This window comes from Eretmochelys imbricata, chromosome 1, assembly GCF_965152235.1.
Source record: "Eretmochelys imbricata isolate rEreImb1 chromosome 1, rEreImb1.hap1, whole genome shotgun sequence".
NCBI lineage: Eukaryota > Metazoa > Chordata > Testudines > Cheloniidae > Eretmochelys > Eretmochelys imbricata.
Window position 1 is genome coordinate 292,847,013 of NC_135572.1, and position 21,581 is coordinate 292,868,593.

At 41.5% G+C, this 21,581-nt stretch overlaps 1 protein-coding gene across 3 annotated transcripts in view; it reads right to left on the bottom strand.

The window, feature by feature from the left end:
• Positions 1-2,677: 2,677 nt before the first annotated feature.
• TMEM19 (transmembrane protein 19) overlaps positions 2,678-21,581 on the bottom strand; it is a 46,905-nt gene continuing 28,001 nt past the window's right edge. The window contains exons 1-7 of one of the 3 annotated variants that reach the window (XM_077832805.1): positions 20,177-20,336; positions 19,516-19,663; positions 10,672-10,785; positions 8,775-8,912; positions 8,153-8,407; positions 6,388-6,597; positions 2,678-4,277 (exon numbers count right to left, since the gene is read on the bottom strand). In XM_077832805.1, the coding sequence (XP_077688931.1) occupies positions 4,114-4,277; positions 6,388-6,597; positions 8,153-8,407; positions 8,775-8,912; positions 10,672-10,785; positions 19,516-19,642 (1,008 nt within the window). In that variant the 5' untranslated portion in view covers positions 19,643-19,663; positions 20,177-20,336 and the 3' untranslated portion in view covers positions 2,678-4,113. Of the gene's footprint in view, positions 4,278-6,387; positions 6,598-8,152; positions 8,408-8,774; positions 8,913-10,671; positions 10,786-19,515; positions 19,664-19,876; positions 19,915-20,176; positions 20,337-21,581 lie in introns of those variants that run through there. The other 2 variants (XM_077832812.1, XM_077832817.1) reach the window with 2 other exon arrangements.

Consider the following 21,581-nt stretch of genomic DNA (forward strand, 5'->3'; position numbering starts at 1 on the left):
ACAGTCCAGGTCCTCATAGTATAGGCAAGCAGTGGGAGCTTTACCAGAGATCCTGTTCCTGGTCTTCAGCTACCTCTGCTGGAGATCCTGTGCTTTGACTGCACTGGGACCAGGTATGAGAGTGCCCTGCTCTTCATTGGTTCTGTCAGCGTCTTGTACCAGTCTACCTTCCCGTGACTCTTCTCCAAGCATTGAACATGCAGCTCTCCAAAAACAACAATCAAATCTAGGACCTCTGCAGGAGTTCACAAAGAAGCCTAGGGGAATGGGAAGCATGGGTCCACAGGGAAGTCTTGGGGGAGGGAGGAAGGGGCATGGCTATAACATATATGACTCCAGGTGTGTGAACTCACTACTATCTGGTATCAAAAAGAGGCACAGCTGGCTGCCAGCCTGCATTTAAACAAGGAGGTGAAATCCAGTCAAGATGACCCCAGAGCCATGGAGGTACACAGATAATCTGATCTAGGGGTGAAGCAATGCACTGGGGAGACTGCTAGAAGTATAGTAGTTAGGAGTGTGCATATGCAAACCTTAGAACAAACAAACTCATTGCAGGCAAGCAAACCATCCTCTTGCAAGGATTCATTACAGCAACTGAAGATGCCAAATTCACTTTTTAAAAGGTTATGTATAGATGCAAGGCACTTTAAGGCAAACTAAAGGTAATTGGATATAACATACCTATGCAGACAAGCCCTATTACCAATCCTGAGCCATCCAGTCCTAAACTTGTTTTATTTTAGAAATGGCATCAGTTCACTTGATGTGTTAATCTGGCATGCAGATTCAATAGAATGCAAGCTTTCATTTTTAAAACAAGTTTTGACCCTTTGTGGCGAAGACAACCATCTGAACATGAATTAGTGTAGTCCTGTCCTAAACAGCAGATAGGTGGAAACTCTCCCATTCATCTCCCAGTGCTAACTATGAAGCCAATAATGGATATTTAGGAATCAGATTTGAAAATAATGTAGGTGTGCAATTTGCATACACAGTTAACAACTGTTCATACACACCAGTTAACTGCATGCAAAAATTGCCAAACAAAAGACAAAAGTAGTAGTGATCCCAGAAAGGGCTGTGCATCACTGAAACCGTAATCTTTTATCGCTGTTCAGTGGATTATCTGGACTCAGTAATAATTTAAAAATCAAAGCCCTGGGCCACATTTTCACATGTAATTGGGCCATCTCCCCAGACTGTTTGACATCTCTTATTGAGTGGTTTTAGCTAAACATGTCTCAGTGAACTGTGGTTTACCACTGAAGTGCTTGCACACTTAACTGCGGTGGATCTATCAGGCACAAACAATGCACATTTTGACACTTAGTAAATTAGTATAATTATAAAGCTGTATTCTGTAAATAAATGATTGCACTGTTGTATCCTTAAAAATGCTTCAGATTGAGATACCAGACCAACTGAAATTTTTTCAGGCAGAGACAAGATTTAACATAAAAACCAATTACATTATGTGTTTATTAAGAAAAACTACTTCATATTTATATTGAAAAATAGTCATTTTCTTAAACATACACAATCTATAAAACTATACAGATAAGGCTCAATTGACTTTCAACTGGAATTTTTCAGTTTGATCAAAGTATTGTAGAGGTGATTTGTGAATTTTCATGCTGTTTCAGTAAGAAAATAAATAAATTAGTGCCAGATAAATGTCAAATTTTAATTTACAGGCATTGGATTAGTATTTGAGATTAATCTAATACAGGCATTGAGGCAAAACAAATATTCAAATATTTAAAACACAGTGTAATGGAAAAACACTATGTGCCCTCAATTCATTTCTATTAATATCTTACTCTGCTTATTTTGCCTCCTTTCCTTTTATCACCTGCCCTTTTAATTTCATCTATTTTCTCTGTGCCTATCCAGACACCTTCTAATGATCTCAAGTGTTAACGTTCCATTGGCTTCTTTCTGGTCCGAACAACTACACTTAGTGACATACAATTTCCCTATATTTCTCCTCCTCTTCTCATAAGGGCTACACTTTCTGCACAGCTACTGTGTAAAATAAAAAAAATCAAAGGCAACACAATCTGCACCACTATGTTCTGTTCAATTTAATAGTATTTTGTCCAGTGCAATGGTATCCTGTCCAGAGTGGATATTATTTAATAAAACTAATGCTATATTCTTTAAATACGATTCTGTACACTAGAGATTTAATGGTGGGAAATTCCAAAGCACTCAGTGTTGGCCCAACTCTGCTCTCACCAGAGGTAAGCCAATATTCTGCACTTTTGAAAATTGCACCCTTACCTGCTACGTGCAAAACTTCTTGTTTAAAATTTAATTTAACAGCAATGAAGGCATTTCATACTGCTATGCAGTTTGTTTTTAAAACATGTTATGGATATATATTCAGTGTTGTGTGGTGTTTTAAGCTTGGGATCCACATTAGATCACAATAGAAACTTGGCTAAAAGCCTCCTTAATCCCTGAAAAGATGCCTTTGATTCCTGCAACATAATATACCAGACAATTAAAATATTTAAATTAAAAGCTAAACCCCCTCAAAGTATTTGTATGTTTTCACTCTCTTACTGAGCTCACCATCATCTACTTTTTTTCCTTTCTAAGAGCCTTCCTCTAATGCCGTGTGGCATTAACAAAATCAAAAATGTGTTAGCACAAAATCCTAACTATATCATGAAGAAAAATGCATTTATTTACAGTTAAATTAAATATAATTAATCAATAAGGGCATCTATGCCTTTCACATTACAGTGCTTTTCAACAAGAACATTAGGATGCAGTGGTCACACTTAGTTTATTCTGTTTTGAAAGATTCTGCCAAGTCTCCTATACTTAAAACTGGGAATATCACCGGAACTGGTAATCACTCTCAGATTGGAAGAAACTTTTTTTGGTGCTGTACACATTATGGGTCATACCCTGCAAATGGATCCAGGTGGATGATCTCTATATGGCCAAAAGGATCCACGCATGCAACCAGTTGCAGGATCTGATTCTATATAATAAATACTAAATTGTTAACTGAAAAACTTTTTAGCCTGTCATTTAATGACAAAAGTGAAAACCCCATAATAATTTATCAACAGTACAGGCCCCAACACTTTTTACATCTCCAGTGAGCAACAATTTGTAAAACAAAAAAAGAGTGTTACTGAGGAAGAATATGAAGACCACAACTTGGTGAATGTGCTACTATTTAACTTGGAATATTAAAGAGTAATTCCACAGTTACAGAACAAGTTACATCTTTTCTAACCAGTTGATTTTGAATTAAAAAAATGTAATCTTTACTTTTAAGATCAACAACTTAATCTGAGAAGTACCACCTTATGATGCTGCTTATATAAGCTTTATATTCCTACTTAATAAAAGGCAAGGAAGACTTTCAGAAAACAAGGACAGAAACCTGTTTTGCTTATTGGAAAAAGGATTAGTTTTGATTTTAAATTTAGTCATATGCCTGAGACATTATGTTATACCATTACTTTTTCTTACTCTTCATCAAAAGCATGGCAAAAAAGTAATACAACATGGAATAGGCAACAATGCTTATTAAAGTACAATGTTTTTAAAGACTTCAATGCACCTCTATAAAACCTATAATATTGTAGCAGACAATGGAAAAATGTATACTAAACCAGAATTCAGTGATTTCATTGACACTACTATGATCTATATTACAGAAATATATAGTACTTTGTTTGTGGCTTGGAGAACAGTGTTAATACTAGTCGTATAGCAGATCCAGGTTAGATTTGTGGTTGTATTCTCTCACTCTTTCTTCTGCCAGGGGCTGAAAATGATTTGGAGACCAAGCATTCAGCTTCAGAAGGGAAAATGAAGTGTTTCATGTTACAAAGTAGCAAACTGCATCCAATTAAGGAGTAGCACTGACAGGTTATTAACAGAGCCTCATCTGGTCCTCTTTTCCCAGAAAGATGGTGGCTGCCCATAAAACTTACAGCCTAAGGAAGTTAAGATGGTGAATCCTTCTGGCTCTGAAAAGGATGCAGAGGACTTCCTCAAACAAGGTAAAAACAGTGCTTTGGGGAGAAACCTTTGATTCATATTAAGTGTATTTGAACTATGTATTAAAAGACTTAGGAAGTTTCACCCTCTTGGCCAGAAACCCCATGCCACACCAGGAAGTAACAAAGCAATGACTACAGAAGAAAAGAGGTTCACTGCATTGTTGTCCAGAATAGGTTTTCCAGATACGTGCTTTGAGTCTTTTGTTTGGTAGTTGACAACCATGCCAATACGCTTGTCAAAACCTGGGGAAAGAAGTAAATAAAAGATAAATTTACAGTACTATCATACTTGAGAGGAAATCCACTACCAAGACCTCAAATGTACATGACTGCCTACAAATGCTTAGTATATGACTGTGGAGTCAAACATATATAAAAAGGATAATTAACTAGCCAATAATTATCTATTATTATTATTAATTCTAAACTATTATTCTAAACTAACACTAATAGCCTCAAAGGAGGGAATCTAGATTCTAGACTTTTAATTAGAGAGAAGCTTTTTTTAAAAAATGTAGTTACTGTTTCTATGAAATCTACATATGCAGTTCTACAAATAAGAAGCTAATGATAGTGGTAATCAAAAACTAAAGAGTTCTGATATGAAAGATGCTGTTGACAAACAAATGGTTAGAAACAAAGTATGTCTGTCAAAAAGAATTAGTTTTCAATGATAAACGATGTAAAGAAAATGATTACTCTGTTTGATGGCAAGTCTACTCCTCTTAGATCAGTGGAGGAACATTTGGGGAGGCACGCAGCGGGACCCAGGCCGGCCCCCACAAGGGGAGAGGGGTGGAGAGAGAGCACCACCCAGCTCCAGTCCCGCTCCGGCTCTGGCCCCAGCTGCAGCCCAGCTCTGCCCTCATTCCCTCTCTGACCCCAGGCCAGCTCTGCTTCTAGCCCCAGCTCCTCCCCTGTTCTCAGTTCTGCCTTCAGCCCAAGCTCCTCTGCTGAGCCAACTGTGCAGTAATGAAAGGGGAGGCAGACAGACAGATTCCATTACTGGTAAGGGGCGGACACAACAGGAAAAATTTGGGCACCACTGCCTTAAATGCTGAAATAGTACTCACTAACATCTCCACTTGCAAAACAACAGTATTTACTAGCTAGCTGCATGGCTTTCCCACCACCAGCCTAGCTGCTCTCTACTCTACCTTTGTATTAGCAGAGTTTTAACACTGTTTTTCATTAGCTATCACAGTGCTCTCCCTGCCACTCCACTATTGTGTGTTCCAGGAGAAATGTACATTTCTAGAAAACTGACACGAGGTGTTTGTGTGGGGAATGAGGGGAGGCGGAAGCACCTCAAAGCAGGCCAGTACAACATATGCCAGTATTTCTCTTGTAGCTTTTGAAGATCTCCTAATGCCCAGCATGTTAAAAGATAAGAATATTCACCGTGAACTTCTGTTTTATTGTAAAGAGATTCCTACAAACACCACAAAGACTTTTTCTTTTTTAAAGCCTGTTTGGAAAGCAAATAGCTGGCAGTCTTGTTGCCTCCTAATCACTTACTAAACTAAGGCCAAAACCAAAGTTCAGTGGTGAACAGGATGAGGCTACAGAGGCACTAACTTCATGCTGAGGTAGTCTAACTTTTACTTAATACGTGCTATGGAAAGCGAAGCCTCATGTTTATTTTCTAGATAACTCGCCAAACCCAAGAAAAACAGAGAAAAAGACCTTCTGCTCCCCATATTAACATCTTTAGTGAAAGCCACAATCGAAACCCAAATGCACTGCACAAGGGCCACTGCCTCCCGTAATCAAGTAGTACTTGACTCTACAACTAATCCCATTCAAATCAAGTTGACTATTTGCAAATTAATGCATTACTCCACCTAGTAAGGTGGGACAATTTGGCCTTAACTTTACTATGTTTGTGATAAGATAACAGAAGTAAAAGGAAAGTACTGTCATACAATATTAGACACACTTTGGTTTGATAGCAATTCAGTGGAACAAGACAGAAAAAAAGAACACAAAGTCAGTGTGCACTACTAGGATTGACATATTCAAGCAAGGCCTGATGAAAAAATACTAATCATTTTTTTCCCTATCATACCATTTCACAAACATTTTCATGACTCGGAGGACAGCAGCCTCAGAAAATTTTGAAATGCCAAAATAAAAAAGTGGGGAGAAGAACCAAGATGGCAGAGGATAAGGATGAAGATAGGAGCAAAGGCAATTTATCTTCTTTCTGATCTCCACCATTCTATTTATCTCCCTTTGACCACTGTGGAAATCCCTCCATTCTTTCCCCATTTTAAAAACCACTTCCCCAGCCTCTCTGGAGTTAAAAGGGAGCTTTTAAGTTAATCAGAAAAATAAGCAGAAAATTTCTTACCAGTATATTGCATTGTAGCTCCTAAATATGAATCAATAATTGACCCCAGTAAACCAGCCATTGCGCCAAACACAACAAGTGGCCACTGTGGAGCAGATATATCCAGATCACTCACAAAAACAAGCTGAGTAATGAAGTAAGCCACACCTACTAGCATGCCACCAATGAGACTTGAAATTAGGCCCACTAATGTAACACCTCCATTAGTACCTAAATCAAAGAAAAAACAGAGTTGAGTTATAAACCATTTTGGAAGATGTATTAATCGGCTTTAATGGTTTACTTGACAGTGAAGACAGAACTACCCTCTCACTCCCAGAGGCTCCGTTACACTAGCCTTTGTTTCTCTAAAATTTCCAGTAGTGGCCAACACATTGTCTACACTGATGCTTTCACTATTGTTACTGCTGATGGAACTGCAACCAGTGTGGGAAATTTTGGAGAAAAAAGGCTAGTGTAGACAAAGCAAGGACTGATCCTTCCTGACTGGCATTGTGCTGGGTAGCTTACCCTGCAAAGTTGCTGCCTATGAACTACCACCTGAGTAATCAGATAACTTCAATCTCCATGGCTATTAATCCAGAAAATTTCACAAACAATAAGTTAAATTAATATTAAACAAAATTGGAAAGAAAAAAAGTGTCAGTATTACTTAGGCACTTTAATTTTAGGGGTAGAGCGGGAGGAAGATAAAGATATCCTCCCAACCCGTACATGTAACTCTATTTAGCCAGAGTATCTACTATTCAAACTTTCAGAAGTAGTTCACCAAGATATGTTTTGCCCAAAAGATATTTAAAAGAATTATCTAAAAAAGCAACACGTTTACCAACTTACGCAAAAGGAACCCAGTGAGCATTTATGGTGGGAAAAAAAAAAAAAAAAAAAGAGGCAAACTACTGTCTTCACACAATTTAGAAATCAACTTACAATAACCAACTCTCAAATTTAGGGATCTAGATTTCTTTGCTTCAAGAAAACTCAATATTATGAATTGCTTTAGCAGTTAGCAATGTCATCAACTATAGGAGACAGGGAATGGTAAGACAGCAAAGCAGGAAATGAATTGACTATTTGGTTTAAAAGTGCATTTTTATAATCTTTACATTTAAAACACACATTCTGCTACCAATTAGAAATCTTATCTAGCTTGATTTTAAAAAGCATTTCACTTCCCCTTTTTTAAAGGAAGTCAAATGACAGTTACCATTCCTTATATCTATAAAATCTATCTTTAAATCTACTGCAATACGAACACACTAATGGTAGTAAAAACAAGCAGTCTCAGAATTCTGTAAGGGTTTTATCTCACAGGATGCTATCTAACTGCAGGTATGTGAATTTTTTTCATAGTAGTAAATCTGTCAAAAAACGCATTTTTCAGGTCACTGAAACTATTCACAAAATCAGGTCAAACACCTGAAAATGAAAAAAATTGTTTTGGGTCAAACAAAATGTTTTGTTCAACCCAAAACTGAATTATTTTTTTTCTCCTGTTTTGGCAAGAAAAAACTGTTTCAGTTTGAACCAAACCAAAAGTTATTTTTGAATTTTTCGCTCTCTCTCCAAGCTATTTTTTTTATTTACAGGCTATGACAAACAGAATGTGGTAAATACTATGTCAACGTACTTATTTTTACCACATAAAACTTCACAATACTAGCAGAATTTGATTTATTCTTTTTATGGATATGATTATGTTAAGGGTCCCAGACAGAAATGACACATTATTAAGACAAGAATGTATAAATCAACAAGGCCTTACCAACTGGAACCTTTTCCCATGTTGTTATTAACCTTGGCTCACTTTTACTCCAGACACTGCCAATCTCTGAAGCCCACGTATCTCCAGCAGAGCAGGCCAAAGCTCCCAAAAGGGATAAACACATCCATGATGCAGTGTACTGCTTGGAAAAGTCTATTGGAATTTCACCTGGTCCATTTTCTATCATATATAGCAGAGCCAGCTCTGTAGGGACACCACCATTACAGAATACTTGCACCCAATTCCTCTGCCCACCTTGAGTAAAACAAAAACAAAAATATTTGAATATTTTCATCTGTAGCAGAGAAACTTGACATTCAGCCACATCATACAGTAGCAAAAGCAAATTAAAAAGCGCAAAAAACAAAAACACCCACACACACAACTCAAAAAACATGAAAATCTCAAGTCACAATCACTACTTTTAGTTTATTACTATTAAATGAACCACTAGCAAGCACATTGCTTCTAGTCCAGGATGGGGATAAAGAGGAGAAGAACGCTTTACAGTGTTCTCTATTCTGTGTACTACTATATAATATCTCTAACTTTCAAAAGTATCAGGTAAGACACAGTAGCTATTCTTTACAGGTTGTTGGACAGTATAATTCTTCGTGTTTACCTTCTTTGAATTCTGAATCTATACGCTTCTTCACATCTTCTTTCCACTTAGTAAGTTTTGAAGAAGTAACAAAAAACATGAGCAAGGCAGTGAAGAAGCTGTAATTTGCAATTGTTAGGATAAACCCAACCACTAATCCTGAAAAGGGAGGAGGGGAGGGGGGAAAAAATCAAGCAAGTTTAGTTCACGCAATCATCTTTTCAAAACAATTAACAGGAAATTATTTTGGAGTCTCAAAAATTATCAATTACCCCTTCATGATAAACCTACAATAAAATGACAGTGCAATTAGCTAGATCATTACTGTAGTTCCTGAAAACTGTCTACACAATTTAAAAAGACCCAACCATTTTGACTGAAATTTTTTTGGGGCTTTTTTGCTTTGATGTTGTCCTTTAACATTCCTGAATCTTCCACTAAGTATCTGGACAGTATATGGTTTCTGAAACAGCCATCTGATATTGCCAGGAAACAGTAACACCCATCTATGCAAAATACAAAGAAAATTAAACAATAAGATGAGGCAAATGACATCTAAGTGAAAATCCCTGGATATACCCTGCCTGGAGTATTTTATTGTTTCTAGGCAGAAAGGAGACAGAGAGCTATTGTTATGTTTCCAGCCACCACTATTTAAATGCTGACCTTAAACACATCTTTTCATGACTTGGATTCCCCCCCGCCCTTTTTTTTTTTAAACATAGAGCCACCTCTTTGGATCATTTGACAGATTGCGCATTCCCTGCCATCCATTCATATCATGTCCTGATAGTTGCTAATCTCTTTTTTTTTGTTCATTTTCTCTCTTGCTTTTTCTTTTCTGTTATTTCCTTTTTGCCATCCTTCCCTTTCTTGCTTTTTCACATGTTCGTTTTTAACTTTTCTCCTCCTCACTGTGTACTTCGGATTCCCTCTACTTACTCAACTGCTCATCAGAAGCCATATTCTGCTAGTAAAAGAAGTCTACTGGTGCCACCTGAGGCTCAGCTAGCTCAATGTCACTGCAGTACAGAAGCTTGGCCTGATTCTCTATATAAGTGAGCTGCTCCTCCAGTTGGTTACGGTAGGGGTTACAAAGGGAGAAGAAAAGTAAAGTTGGTGGCTTTCAAGGTATTGCCTGCCATTCTACCTGCAGATGAAGTACCATATTTGCAGTGTGTGATAAAAGAAGGGAAGATTTGGGGTCGTGCTCTTTCTCCCCAACACTGATCCTCATTTCTGCCCTGTGCCTCATGAAATGGACTAGCACCATAGCTACAAAGCTTGCATCAGAGTTTGGTAATGTTACTCTACTGTACCTTGGTGTTTCTCCATCTAGTCAAGAAAAGCAGGCTTGAACAGATCATTAATTTCCTTTTTATTTTTGGGAGGCAAGAAAGGAGCACTGCCTATCCTTCAGCAAAGGGAACCACAGAGAACAGTCTGGGTCTGTATCACATAAACTGAAGAATCAAGCAGATAGGCTCCCTCCACGTCTCAGATTGAGGGAATTGCTTTCCAGCAGCCTCCTTCCCCATACTCCTTTCACTCTTCTGGCTTAGCATGGATGAAAAGAGACTGCAACCGTCAGTCTCTCCACAAAGACTCCAGATACTGCAGAGTAAGATGGTGTATGTTATCTCATGTCTCATTGCCATTATTGTAGTGGATTTTATAGCTAAAACAGTGAGCTGTAGTTACAGGAGCATAAACTGCTTGCTTAAACAAGTATAAATGACACACAACATTAAACCAACATGAAGCCATGACAGATACTGTATGCTTACGCTTATATGTTTACATTATTACTGGATTGAGAGTAGGAAGTCCTTAAAAGTACACAGAAAAGCAAAAATTAAGAAAGGCACATTAGCTTATATATTAAATAGGTCACTTAATATTCCCAGAGAATACATACCCCCTAAAGCTCCACTGTGATCCAGGCTCTTCTTCTTAAAGCCTCGTGAAGCAATCATTAGTGGAACGACAACTGAAAAAAGCCAACGCCATGGAGAAATAGGCCGTAAAGTACCTGAGAAGTTAAAATAAGTATTAAATAAAATATTACATACTCGTCTTCTGAAGGATAGAAAATGGTCTACATGTCAGAATAGTAAATCTTTACTAATATGCATTTACATTCTGAACATACAAATCAGACCTGCTTTATTTTCCTCACCCCTTTTACAATTCAGAAGAGAAATACTTTAACTCTCTTTTAGAACAACACATTGAAAAGGACCTTCTGCCTTTGTTTAGTATTCACATAAATTAATCCATATAAAGAGAAAGTATTCAGTTTAGTAATAAAAACTTTACTAATCAGAAAAGGAACCAAACTGCAGGGAAATGACATAATTTTTAAATTTCTAAAAGGGAATTACAGACAGTTAAAATTAAAATTCAAAAATACAAAACTAACTGAAGCCTGATTTTAATTTTGGTAGAATGGATGGTGTAATTGTGATTTTACAGCAAATACATAAAGACACTAACGGACTAATGACGTTATGGGACCTTTTTCTTCTTAACTTCAAGTAAAGACGTAAAATAATATAAAGCCTATAAAACTTAATTTTCAAAATATTATTTTTATTACTTTTATGTAGCGATGGCAGGACTACATTTGAATAAATAAACCAATACACAGAAATCTTTCCAGTACCTTATATTCTGATCGCTTCTCTAGAACTATATGAAGAAGTTTCAACAATATATTTTATAGTACATTATGCAATAAATACAAATGATTTTGAAAAACATTTCACCTTTAACTAAAAACTTCTTTGACAAATAATCTTGGCAATTTAATAAAGTATCCTGAAGACTGGTTAAAACAAATAGAATTATAAACACCTAGAGGAACATGATGTGACAGAGATAAACCAAAATGGTTTATGTAAAGGAAATTTATGTCTCTCGAAACTCCTAAAGTTCTTTGTATGTGTCAACACAAGAGTAGATAAAGGAGAACATACAGTTAAAATGTAGTTGGACCTTCCAAGAGCCTTTGACATTGTCATGTACAAAAAGACTATTAAGGGAATGAAATATTCATGGAGGGGGAAGTAAAGTACTATAATAGTCTTGGATCAGAAACTGTCTAGATATAAAGCATGCAGTAGGAATAAATGGACAATTTTTAACTTTTTCCACTCAACATATATGAACTTTCTATACACAAGTATTCATTCATAGGGTATATTTACCTTCAAAACATCCCTTTATATTTGATCAACCTCTTATTATCTATGTATTTATTTTGTTCAAATCCTGTAGTAACCAATACATTATAAAATCTACTTGATCCTAATATAAAGCTATCATTGCTTCCACTGCAATGATTAATCATACTTTTATTTGTCTAAGCCAGTAACGTTGCGGATCTGTCCTTCTCCAAACATGAGCTATCGAACACCTGGCTGGAAATACTAATTGTGTAATAGTCCAACCTCCTTTGGACTATTACACATATAGAATCATTGTTGATTTTGTGGTTGGCCTAATCTTGAAAATTCTAGCATTTTCCTCCAAAATACCATTACAGGGGGGTCCCCGGTACAAGTCTCCCCCTTATCCGTTGTTTCGCCTATCCATTGCTCATCAATAGGGGAACATGTTCTGATTCACTTTGGTCCCTATCTGCGTATCCGTCATTTGCAGTACTGTACTGTAAGTTGCAAATGACAGATATCTCGATTGGGACCGTTGTGAATTGGAACACGTTCCCCTATTGACGAGGGATGGATATGCGACAGATATGCATAGCCATGGGTGGGCTGCGGCTCACCCACTTAATATCCCGGCCTACCCCCCCAGCCTCAGCTCTGCTCCTGCCCCAGCACTTGCCCCATACCGCCGCCTGGCATGTCAGCCAAGGAGCAGGGTTGGGCCCCGGGGGCTTCCAAGCTCCTGACCCTCCTCTCTGGCTGGAGCGCTGGGCGGAGTGGAGCGGAGCAAGCCCCCACACCCCAACCCCACTCCCCGGCAGGAGCGCCGGGCGGACAGAGCATGGCAAGCCCCAAGTGCCAGGCGGAGCAGGTACACACATTTTTACCAGGCCCCCCTTTTTTCCAGTAGCCCCTGGCCAGAGCATCTATCACATCCCCCTCCACCACAAGACCAGCTTGGCGGGGGGGGGGGGGGGAGCGGGGCGGCCAGCTCGCTCTTACCCCTCCACTCCCCATCACTGCCCGCCCACCCAAGTGTCCCCCTCTTACCTATGCCACTGCTGAACCAGCGGGTCCCTGGTATACATTGTTTCGGTATCAGTGGCCAGGGTGGATAAAAATCAATGATTTAAAAAAAAAAAAAATTTAAAAATTGGATTTTATTTAAATTGGATTTTTTTGATAAAATGCTTTTTGAGGAAAAAGCCTATCTAAAGATAGTTTTAATTAAGATACAGTATAGCTCAGAGATATCTCATCATGGAATGGGGATTATAAATGAGAAAAAGCAGTGCTTGGTCAGCAGAGCTCAAAGCTCTGCAGATGCAGGGGTTCTTGATCCCCAAGGGCTCAGGGGTATTACAGAGCAGGCACATTCTGCAGTGATGTATCTGAAGTCTGGCATGACATGAGTAATTAAAACATGGAAAGAGGCCTCATTTCTTGGAGGACAGAATTAGGGAAGTAAACAGATCATTAGGCTGAGGTCAGTAGGCTAAAAAGACAATGTCTGGGCCGGCTACAATAGGAGGGAGAACACCCACTGAACCATTTATTAACAATGGACAAGATAAGTTAGGACTGTAAAAAGAGGAGGTTGAGAGTGCACAATGCATGGTCAGAGCAGGCTGCAGAGGGACTGGTTCTTGCAAAATAACCAAGCCAATCCAAAAATGTGTGATGCAATGTATAGTAAATGCAATGCAACGTGTAAATGTACATAAATGAAGAGGTTTTCTGTGTAATTTTGGAGGCGTGGTACGCCCTATACCCACCCCCTACACTTGAGTCTGATCAACTTTGCATAGGTTTGCTGTATGCCAAGTTAAAGAACCTGAATGACGAAATACGGAGTCAAACGAAGTTTTTGGATTCCAGAGAACAGAATGAGGTGTTCTACCACAACTAGACAAATTATTCTGGATAAGTAGGGCCTTTCATTTTTGGCTTTTATTGTATTTAATTCTGCCTGGGAATCCAAGAAATGAGTCTGCCATGGGCAATGATTTAACTATTTTGAAAAATTAGCTTAAATGCCCTGTATTACAACAACAATAACAAAAACAGGTGAAAATTGGTGGAAAAAAACTATTTATTTTTCTGGGTAAATACTGGGGTTTATTTTGATGGATGGAAGGACAAGGGAAAAAATTGTTCAGTAGATTAATGCTTTGGTGAATGGAATTCAATGTGGTTTGCTGCAGAACTAAAACATAACTCAAAACATGAGTTTAACAAAACAACACATCTCTAAACCCAAAATAAAACTTTTTATTTGAATGAACAGTTTACTGTTGTAGACTTAGAACAGGGGTTCTCAAACTGGGGGTCAGGATGTTAGATCATATTAAAGTAGTTCTGTATTAAAATCCATAGTTTAAATTCCAGGGTATTACTAATTAAGAGGTCTCTTGGTTTTTAGTACTGTTTCTCTCCCGCTGTGTGTGAAAATTGCAAGCTCCTAATTGTGTTAGTACATTCTAAGACAGAGTCTGTTCTCAAAGCAATTCTTTGTAACCACCACCACTCAGAGAGAGACTCAAAGCAATACTCTGTAACAGAAACAGCACCCAGAGACTCCTCGCCCTTTTGTTGTATTCATCTCGCTTTGTTAACAATTGTGATTAAAATAGAGATAGAGGATGTATGTGGATGGATGCTTGGTGTGGATAATAACTGAATGATCAGGGAAGTGCCAGCCTAAGAAGGCAGCATCCATCAGCTGAAGAAGGCGTCAAGTGGAAATAACCAGAGGACCCCCGGAGGGCAGACTGGAATCCACCCAACAGCCTCAAGAATGGGAGAACCAAAGAACAAGATAACATCTGTCAGCACGGAGCCGTCAGGAATGTGACATCTGCTGATTGATTCAGCAACAGCATGATGAAGCAATTCCCATAGACTGGCATAGGAAGAAATTCCTATAAAAATGGACTCTAGAAAGTGAGAACTTTGGGGTCTGATTCTGCAAACCAACTTCCAGGAGCATCAGATGTGCATCTGACGAGGCCCTGCTCCCTCCTCATGTCCAGGCCACCTGGCCAGTGGCTTGGCATGAGCAACTCTAAGGCTGGTAACTATGATAACCTTGCAGAACCTGTGTGTGTGTGTTAAATGTGATATTTTGGCTTTTCCCCTTTAATAAGATCCTGCTGGTTTTTATTTTATTGGTATAACCAGGACCTCTCAGGGGGTTGCGAAGTTAATACATGGGGGGTCCTGGGCTGTCAGCCTCCACCCCAAATCCCACTTTTCCTCTAGCATTTATAACAGTGTTAAATATATAAAAAAGTGTTTTTAATTTATAAAGGGGGGGGGTCGCACTCAGGGGCTTGCTATGTGAAGGGGATCACCAGTGTAAAAGTTTGAGAACCACGGACTTAGAACTATTAGCCTATAAACATTTACATTTAATAACTGGGCCACGCCATTTGCAGCACATACACTTAACTTCATTCCTTTCTCATGGTTTTTTTTTTTTTTTTTTTTTTTTTTTTTTTACAACTTTTGAATACTTCCTTGTGTTCTGAAATGTATTCAGATACAGATTTTCGTTTTCTTCCCATTTTAGTGGGAGATCTTTAAACCATTATCTGCTGACAGCCTTAAATGTGTACGTGGTGGGTGTGAGATTCATCAGTACATTCAGATGTGCACGCACTTCAGAGCTTGTGTGCGTGCCTACTGTTTGTATCTTCTAGACCAAAGGATCTCAAACTGTGGTCCGCGAGCTCCATTCAGGTGGTCCACGGATAGTTCCCTCTAAGGTGCGCACCTGGGTGGCCGCACACAACAGAATGAAGGGCCACCCACCTAATTAGTGGAGCCATGCAGGCATGGCTCCACTAATTAGGTGCCTGGACCCTGGAGAAGAAGCACATGTAAGATGAGATGGTGGTCTTGGGGGAAATAGGTGGGAGGGAGCAGTGGGTGAGAAGAGCGGGTGGTGGGAATTTGGGACATGCATGGCTGCGGCGGCCAGAGAAAGTGGCAACTTTCCCCAGCTCCAGGACTGTGGCTGCCGGGGAGAGATGGCCCTCCTTCCCAACCCCAGCTCTGGGGCTGCCATGGCAGGGGAGAAAGGACAAATCCGTTGCATTAGAAAGGTAAGACCACTGATATTAAAATGAGTGTGCGCTCTTACTTGTAGAACAAAAAAACATTAATTATTATTAAGGTTTTTTTTTTTGTTTTTTTTTTCAAATATAGGGCTTTTATCCAAAGCGCTTTACAATAGTTAGCTAAGGGTACAAATAACATTTGGAAAGATCATTAAGTGGTCTGCCGAGACCCTCAGCAATTTTCAAGTGGTCCATGAAAAAAATGTTTGAGAACCACTGTTCTAGACCAAGGGTTCCCAAATATTTTGTTTTGTGGGCCAGGCACCACTTCCCGCAGCTCCCATTGGCTGGAAACGGCGAACCATGGCCACTGGGAGCTGCACGTGGCCATACCTGAGGATGCTCAGGTAAACAAAGGGTCTCGTGGCCTCCCAGGGGCTTACCCTGAACAAGCTGCAAACCAAGTTTGGGAACCCCGGTTCTAGACTAATACATAGCCTTTTTACTTCAACAGGCAGCTTTGCATATACACACAGACTAACGTATTATCATAATACATATATCTCATGCAATGTATTTTCCTAATAAAACAAGTCATTTTTATATGAATGACACAAAAGTAGGGTGAAAAATAGGAAAAAAGTGAATAATACTTTTTGTAAAAGCTGGGATTTTTTTTGGTAAAATTCGGTTTAAACTGAAAACGAAGGAGCTTATGGATAAGGCAATTGGAAAAGGTCTCAGAGGGAATCCCAACAAATGATGCATGTCTTACACTATGCAAAAAGATTCACAAGACAGAAGTACCCCTTCTTCTCCTCTGTACCAGAGTGCAAAGCAAGTGCTTTGGGAGATGACAGGAAGGCAGCCTTGTTGCTATGAACCTCTTATAGTATACATAGGAGAGGAGCTCCACTTGGGCATACAGTAACCCCCCCCCCCTTAAAGTCGTCCCGGTTAACACTGTTTCATTGTTACATTGCTGATCAATTAGGGAACAGGCTCATTTAAAGTTGTGCAATGCTCCCTTATAATGTCGTTTGGCAGCCGCCTGCTTTGTCCACTGCTTGCAGGAAGAGCAGCCCGTTGGAGCTAGCTGGTGGGGGCTTGGATCCAAGGTGGATAGGCAGCCACCCTATCAGCTCCCCGCTCCCCTAAGTTCCCTGTGCAGCTGCTGCCCAGCAGGCTATCAATTGCCAGCAGTTCAGCTGTCCCTCCCCCCACTGCCATGTGCTGCTCCTGCCCTCTGCCTTGGAGCTGCTCCCCGAGCCTCCTGCTTCTTGGGGGGGTGGGGGGGGGGGGAAGAGCGAGGGCTAATGTCAGGGTGTCCCTCTCCCCCTTGCTCCTGCACCCCGCTTACCCCATCTCCATAGAGCAGGGGGACACAGGACAGGGCTCAGGACAGAGGGAGCTTCCTGGCAGCAGCTGTGGTCTCAGCTTGCTGATTAACTTAACAAGGCAGTGTACTTGAGTGGGTCGGTTTACTTAAAGGGGAAAGGCGCATGTCTCTCTCACACACACGCGGTGTGTGTCTTTGTCTGCCATGCTGTCTCCCCTCCCTCCATTCCTGCTGCCTTGTAGAGTGTGAGGCTGCATCAACAATGAGTTAACCGTTGGAGGGCTCAGCCAATTGCTAGTTCATCATTTAGCACTAAGGCATTCCTTGGGAAATATCCCACCCTCTGATGTCAGCACCTCAACCAAGCTTCACAATCATCTTTGTTTAAAACTTATGGTGTGTGTGTGTGTGTGTGTGTGTGTGTGTGTGTGTTATATCTTTTGTCTGGCAAAAATAAAAAAATTTCCCTGGAACCTAACCCCCCCATTTACATTAATTCTTATGGGGAAATTGGATTCGCTTAACATCGTCTTGCTTAAAGTCGCATTTTTCAGGAACTTAACTACAACGTTAAGTGAGGAGTTACTGTACCTAAGATGAAAAGGAGTATTTGTGGCACCTTAGAGACTAACAAATTTATTTGAGCATAAGCTTTCGTGAGCTACAGCTCACTTCATCAGGTGCATTCAGTGGAAAATACAGTGGGGAGATTTATGTACATAGAGAACAAGAAACAATGGGTGTTACCATACACACTGTAATGAGAGTGATCACTTAAGGTGAGCTATTATTCTCGTTACAGTGTGTATGTACATAAATCTCCCCACTGTATTTTCCACTGAATGCATCCAATGAAGTGAGCTGTAGCTCGCGAAAGCCTATGCTCAAATAAATTTGTTAGTCTCTAAGGTGCCACAAGTACTCCTTTTCTTTTTGCGAATACAGACTAACACGGCTGCTACTCTGAAACCTGTACCTAAGATGTGTAAGAAAAAGCCTAGTAATTTCCAGCATCACCCAACACAATATTTTCTGTACAAATTTGTATGGGTACTGTGCATGCCAACTGATTTTAAATTTACAAGGCTTCTTATATTTCTTTTGAGAAAATAAGTAAATTTCCATGTAAAAACTCTTCAGTTAAATTACTAAATATACTATTACTCACAGAGTTCATACATGAGGTTAAGGACAATATAAACACGTGGCAGTTCCCTTTACACACTGCAGCCACCTTAACTCAAAACCAAAAGAAACACTGATGAATTCTTTCAACGGTATTGAAAAGTCTTTGTAATTAAGTATATAGTTAGCGATGCAGATGTTGAAAGAATCTGCATGTTGTGATTCAGTTAGGGTAATAGATGGAACGTGTACAGTCACCAGACATAATCACTAAAAGGATAATAGAACATTTATGTGAAGTATTCTTTAATACTCTCCTACTACAATGATCCTAACATGTATTTTCTCTACAAGTAATAATATTGATTGAAGAAAAATCTTAACTGCAAATTAACAAAATATAATCAAGATATATTTTATTAGAGGATTGGCACATCTTGCTTCTGGAGGCTGAGCTCATTGCACACACTCCTTGTATTCCTCAATTCCCCCCACAAGCTCCCAGGGTCACCCTCCCATTTCCCTCCATTTTAGGAACTCCATGCAGAAACCCCTCCTTCATGCCAGGGGCTCTGTGTGCCCCCTTTTCTCCCTGTGCCACTTGTCTCTGTGCCCCCCATCTGCCGCCTATCTCTGAGCCCCTCGTCCTATGTTCCCCCTTACACAATTATTTCATTTTTTCTGTCTGGGAGATAAGTCATTCAGGGCAACCACATTTTAAACTCTATTGAATCAATGGGCAGAGCTCAGATGAGGGGTACTATGCTGGAAGGTATTAATGGCTACCATCAACCGGTTCTTTGATCTATAGACCATTACAGATCTCACTGAAGCTGACTGGTCTCTAACCACATGCCAGGAGCCTTCATGTGTCCTCCATTGGTTTTTCAACTTTCATCAAAATCCATAGGGTCCTACTGATGACTAGAACATTCTCTAAAAATTTGGAGTTGACAGGAGGCAGTATTAAAAAGTTATCATTTACTAACAGAGACAGAGACGATGGGGGTTCAAGTTGAGCATAGGGCTAAGTTTTGCTCAGCCAAGTAGGCTGGCCACGGACTTACCATAGTATGTACTTGCTGTCATAGACACAATCCAGAAAGATAACGAAATACAAATAAGCAGGCTCAAAATGACAATATTTGTCATCATTTTGATAGATTCTTTGTAATCCTCCTGCTGGTATGACATGGGAATTCAGAAGACAATTACCTATGGGAGGAAAAGAACAAAAAAAGTATCACATACACAATTTCAATTAAAGAACCATTTTTGTTAAAAACAAAGTTTAATGCAGGGGCTGTGGCTTGGGCCGTACCGTAGCACTGGGGGACCATTCCTCAGATCCCTGCTGAGTTAAAGACAACTACACTCCCACATGGCAGCACCGCCCACCCCCCAACAGGGGAGCCTCTGGAAACTAACCCAGCAAGACGGAGCCTCTCCCAACGCGCACACACAAGGGACGCCAAGTCCATGTCACCACCGAAAGGAAAGAGGGAAAGTCAGAAAGGGCAGAACAAGTTTGTGACAGCCCCCCACCGCCATGGGAGCGTGTCGGGTGGGCGGGCCCTTCCCCGTACGGCGGAGATTCAAGGGTGGTGGTGTGGGGTCTGCGTGAGGGGCTGGGCGGGCCCTTGCACCTTGCACAAGGTGGCGGCCCGGGTGCGGCGGCGCCTCTAGGCCCAGGTCGGCGCAGAAGGGGAGGGGGGCACTCAACCTCACCCTCTGCCGGGCACGGCGAGCTCGCTGTCCTGCCCCGGCCGCTGGGCGAGCCTCATGCTTGGCTCCCGCGCCGCCGGGCACCAGCGCCGCCAGATCGACCCCGGCTCCGCGCAGCCTCAGGGCTCCGGCCGCCACCCAGCTGCGCATGCTCCGTGCTTCCTGCCCATCTGCGGCCGCTCAGGGAAATACTCTCCGCCGCTCGCGCAGCGCCGTGAGAGCGTGGGGGGGGCCCGCGGGGAACTGAGCCCCCATCCCCCACCGAGCCCGTGAGAGCGGGGACTGGCCCTTCCCCACTGGCTCCGTGCCCCGCCATGCCTGGGACAACGGGTTCCGACCCCTCCTGGAGTCCCACCGAGCACGTCTCCCCACACCTGTGACAGCAGAGACTAATCCCCCCTCAGAGCCCGCGCCCGCTGCGTGACAGTGGGGACTGACCTGCCCGCCGAGCCTATGCCCCCACCCCTATGCCAGGGGGGGAGTAACGCACCCCCGCACATCGAGCCCATGCTCTCCATGACTGTGGAACTGAATCTCCCCCCCACCCCATTCCTGCCCGCCCTTGTGGCAGTGGGGACTGGCACACCCCCACCGAGCCCATGCCCTCCACACCCACCAGTGACAGCGGCGACTGCCCCCCCTAATCTCTCTGACAGCAGGACTAACCTCACTCACAGAGCCCATGGCCTTCTGACAGCAGGGACTGCCCGCCAAGCCTGGGCTCCCTAGCCTTGTGATAGCAGGATCTGATTCCCCCCCACTGAGGCCAGCCCCCACAACTTCCAAGTAACAATGGGGACTACCCACCCCACTGAAACTGTTCCCCCCAAACTCCTCAGCAAGCTGGGGCTTCTTCCCCCTGCGCCAGTGTCCCCTTCCCATGAGTTACAGCTTGGGCTCTGGCCCCATCCCCTCCTTGAGACTAGAACTGAGACATGGGGCTGTTTCACCCCACTCCAGCACAGAACCTGTGGCTGCCTCCCCACTCTCTTTGACTAAGCATCAAGTCTGTGCCTCCATCAGTCTCTTCAGTGAGAGCTAAGGCTGTGCTCCCCTCTCTTGTACTGACTATATGCTCTCCCATCCCCTCTATGAGAGTGGCACCTGGGGCTGTCTCTCCCACCTCCACACTGAACATCGAGTATTTACCTTTCCCAATACTTCACTGAGAACCAGGGCTGTGTGCCCCTCTCCTTGTGATGCGCCTGTACTCCATACTGTCTCCTCAATGAGATCTCCCTCCATGCTCAGACCTGGGCTGCGTGCCCCATCCTTTGCAGTGAATATTGATTCTATGCCCAACCCCTGCTCCAGTCACTAAGCACCAAGTCTGTGACACCACCTACTTTACACATTCCCACTCAGTCAGTTCTGGGCTGGTCAGTACTGACTGTACAATTTGAAGCCA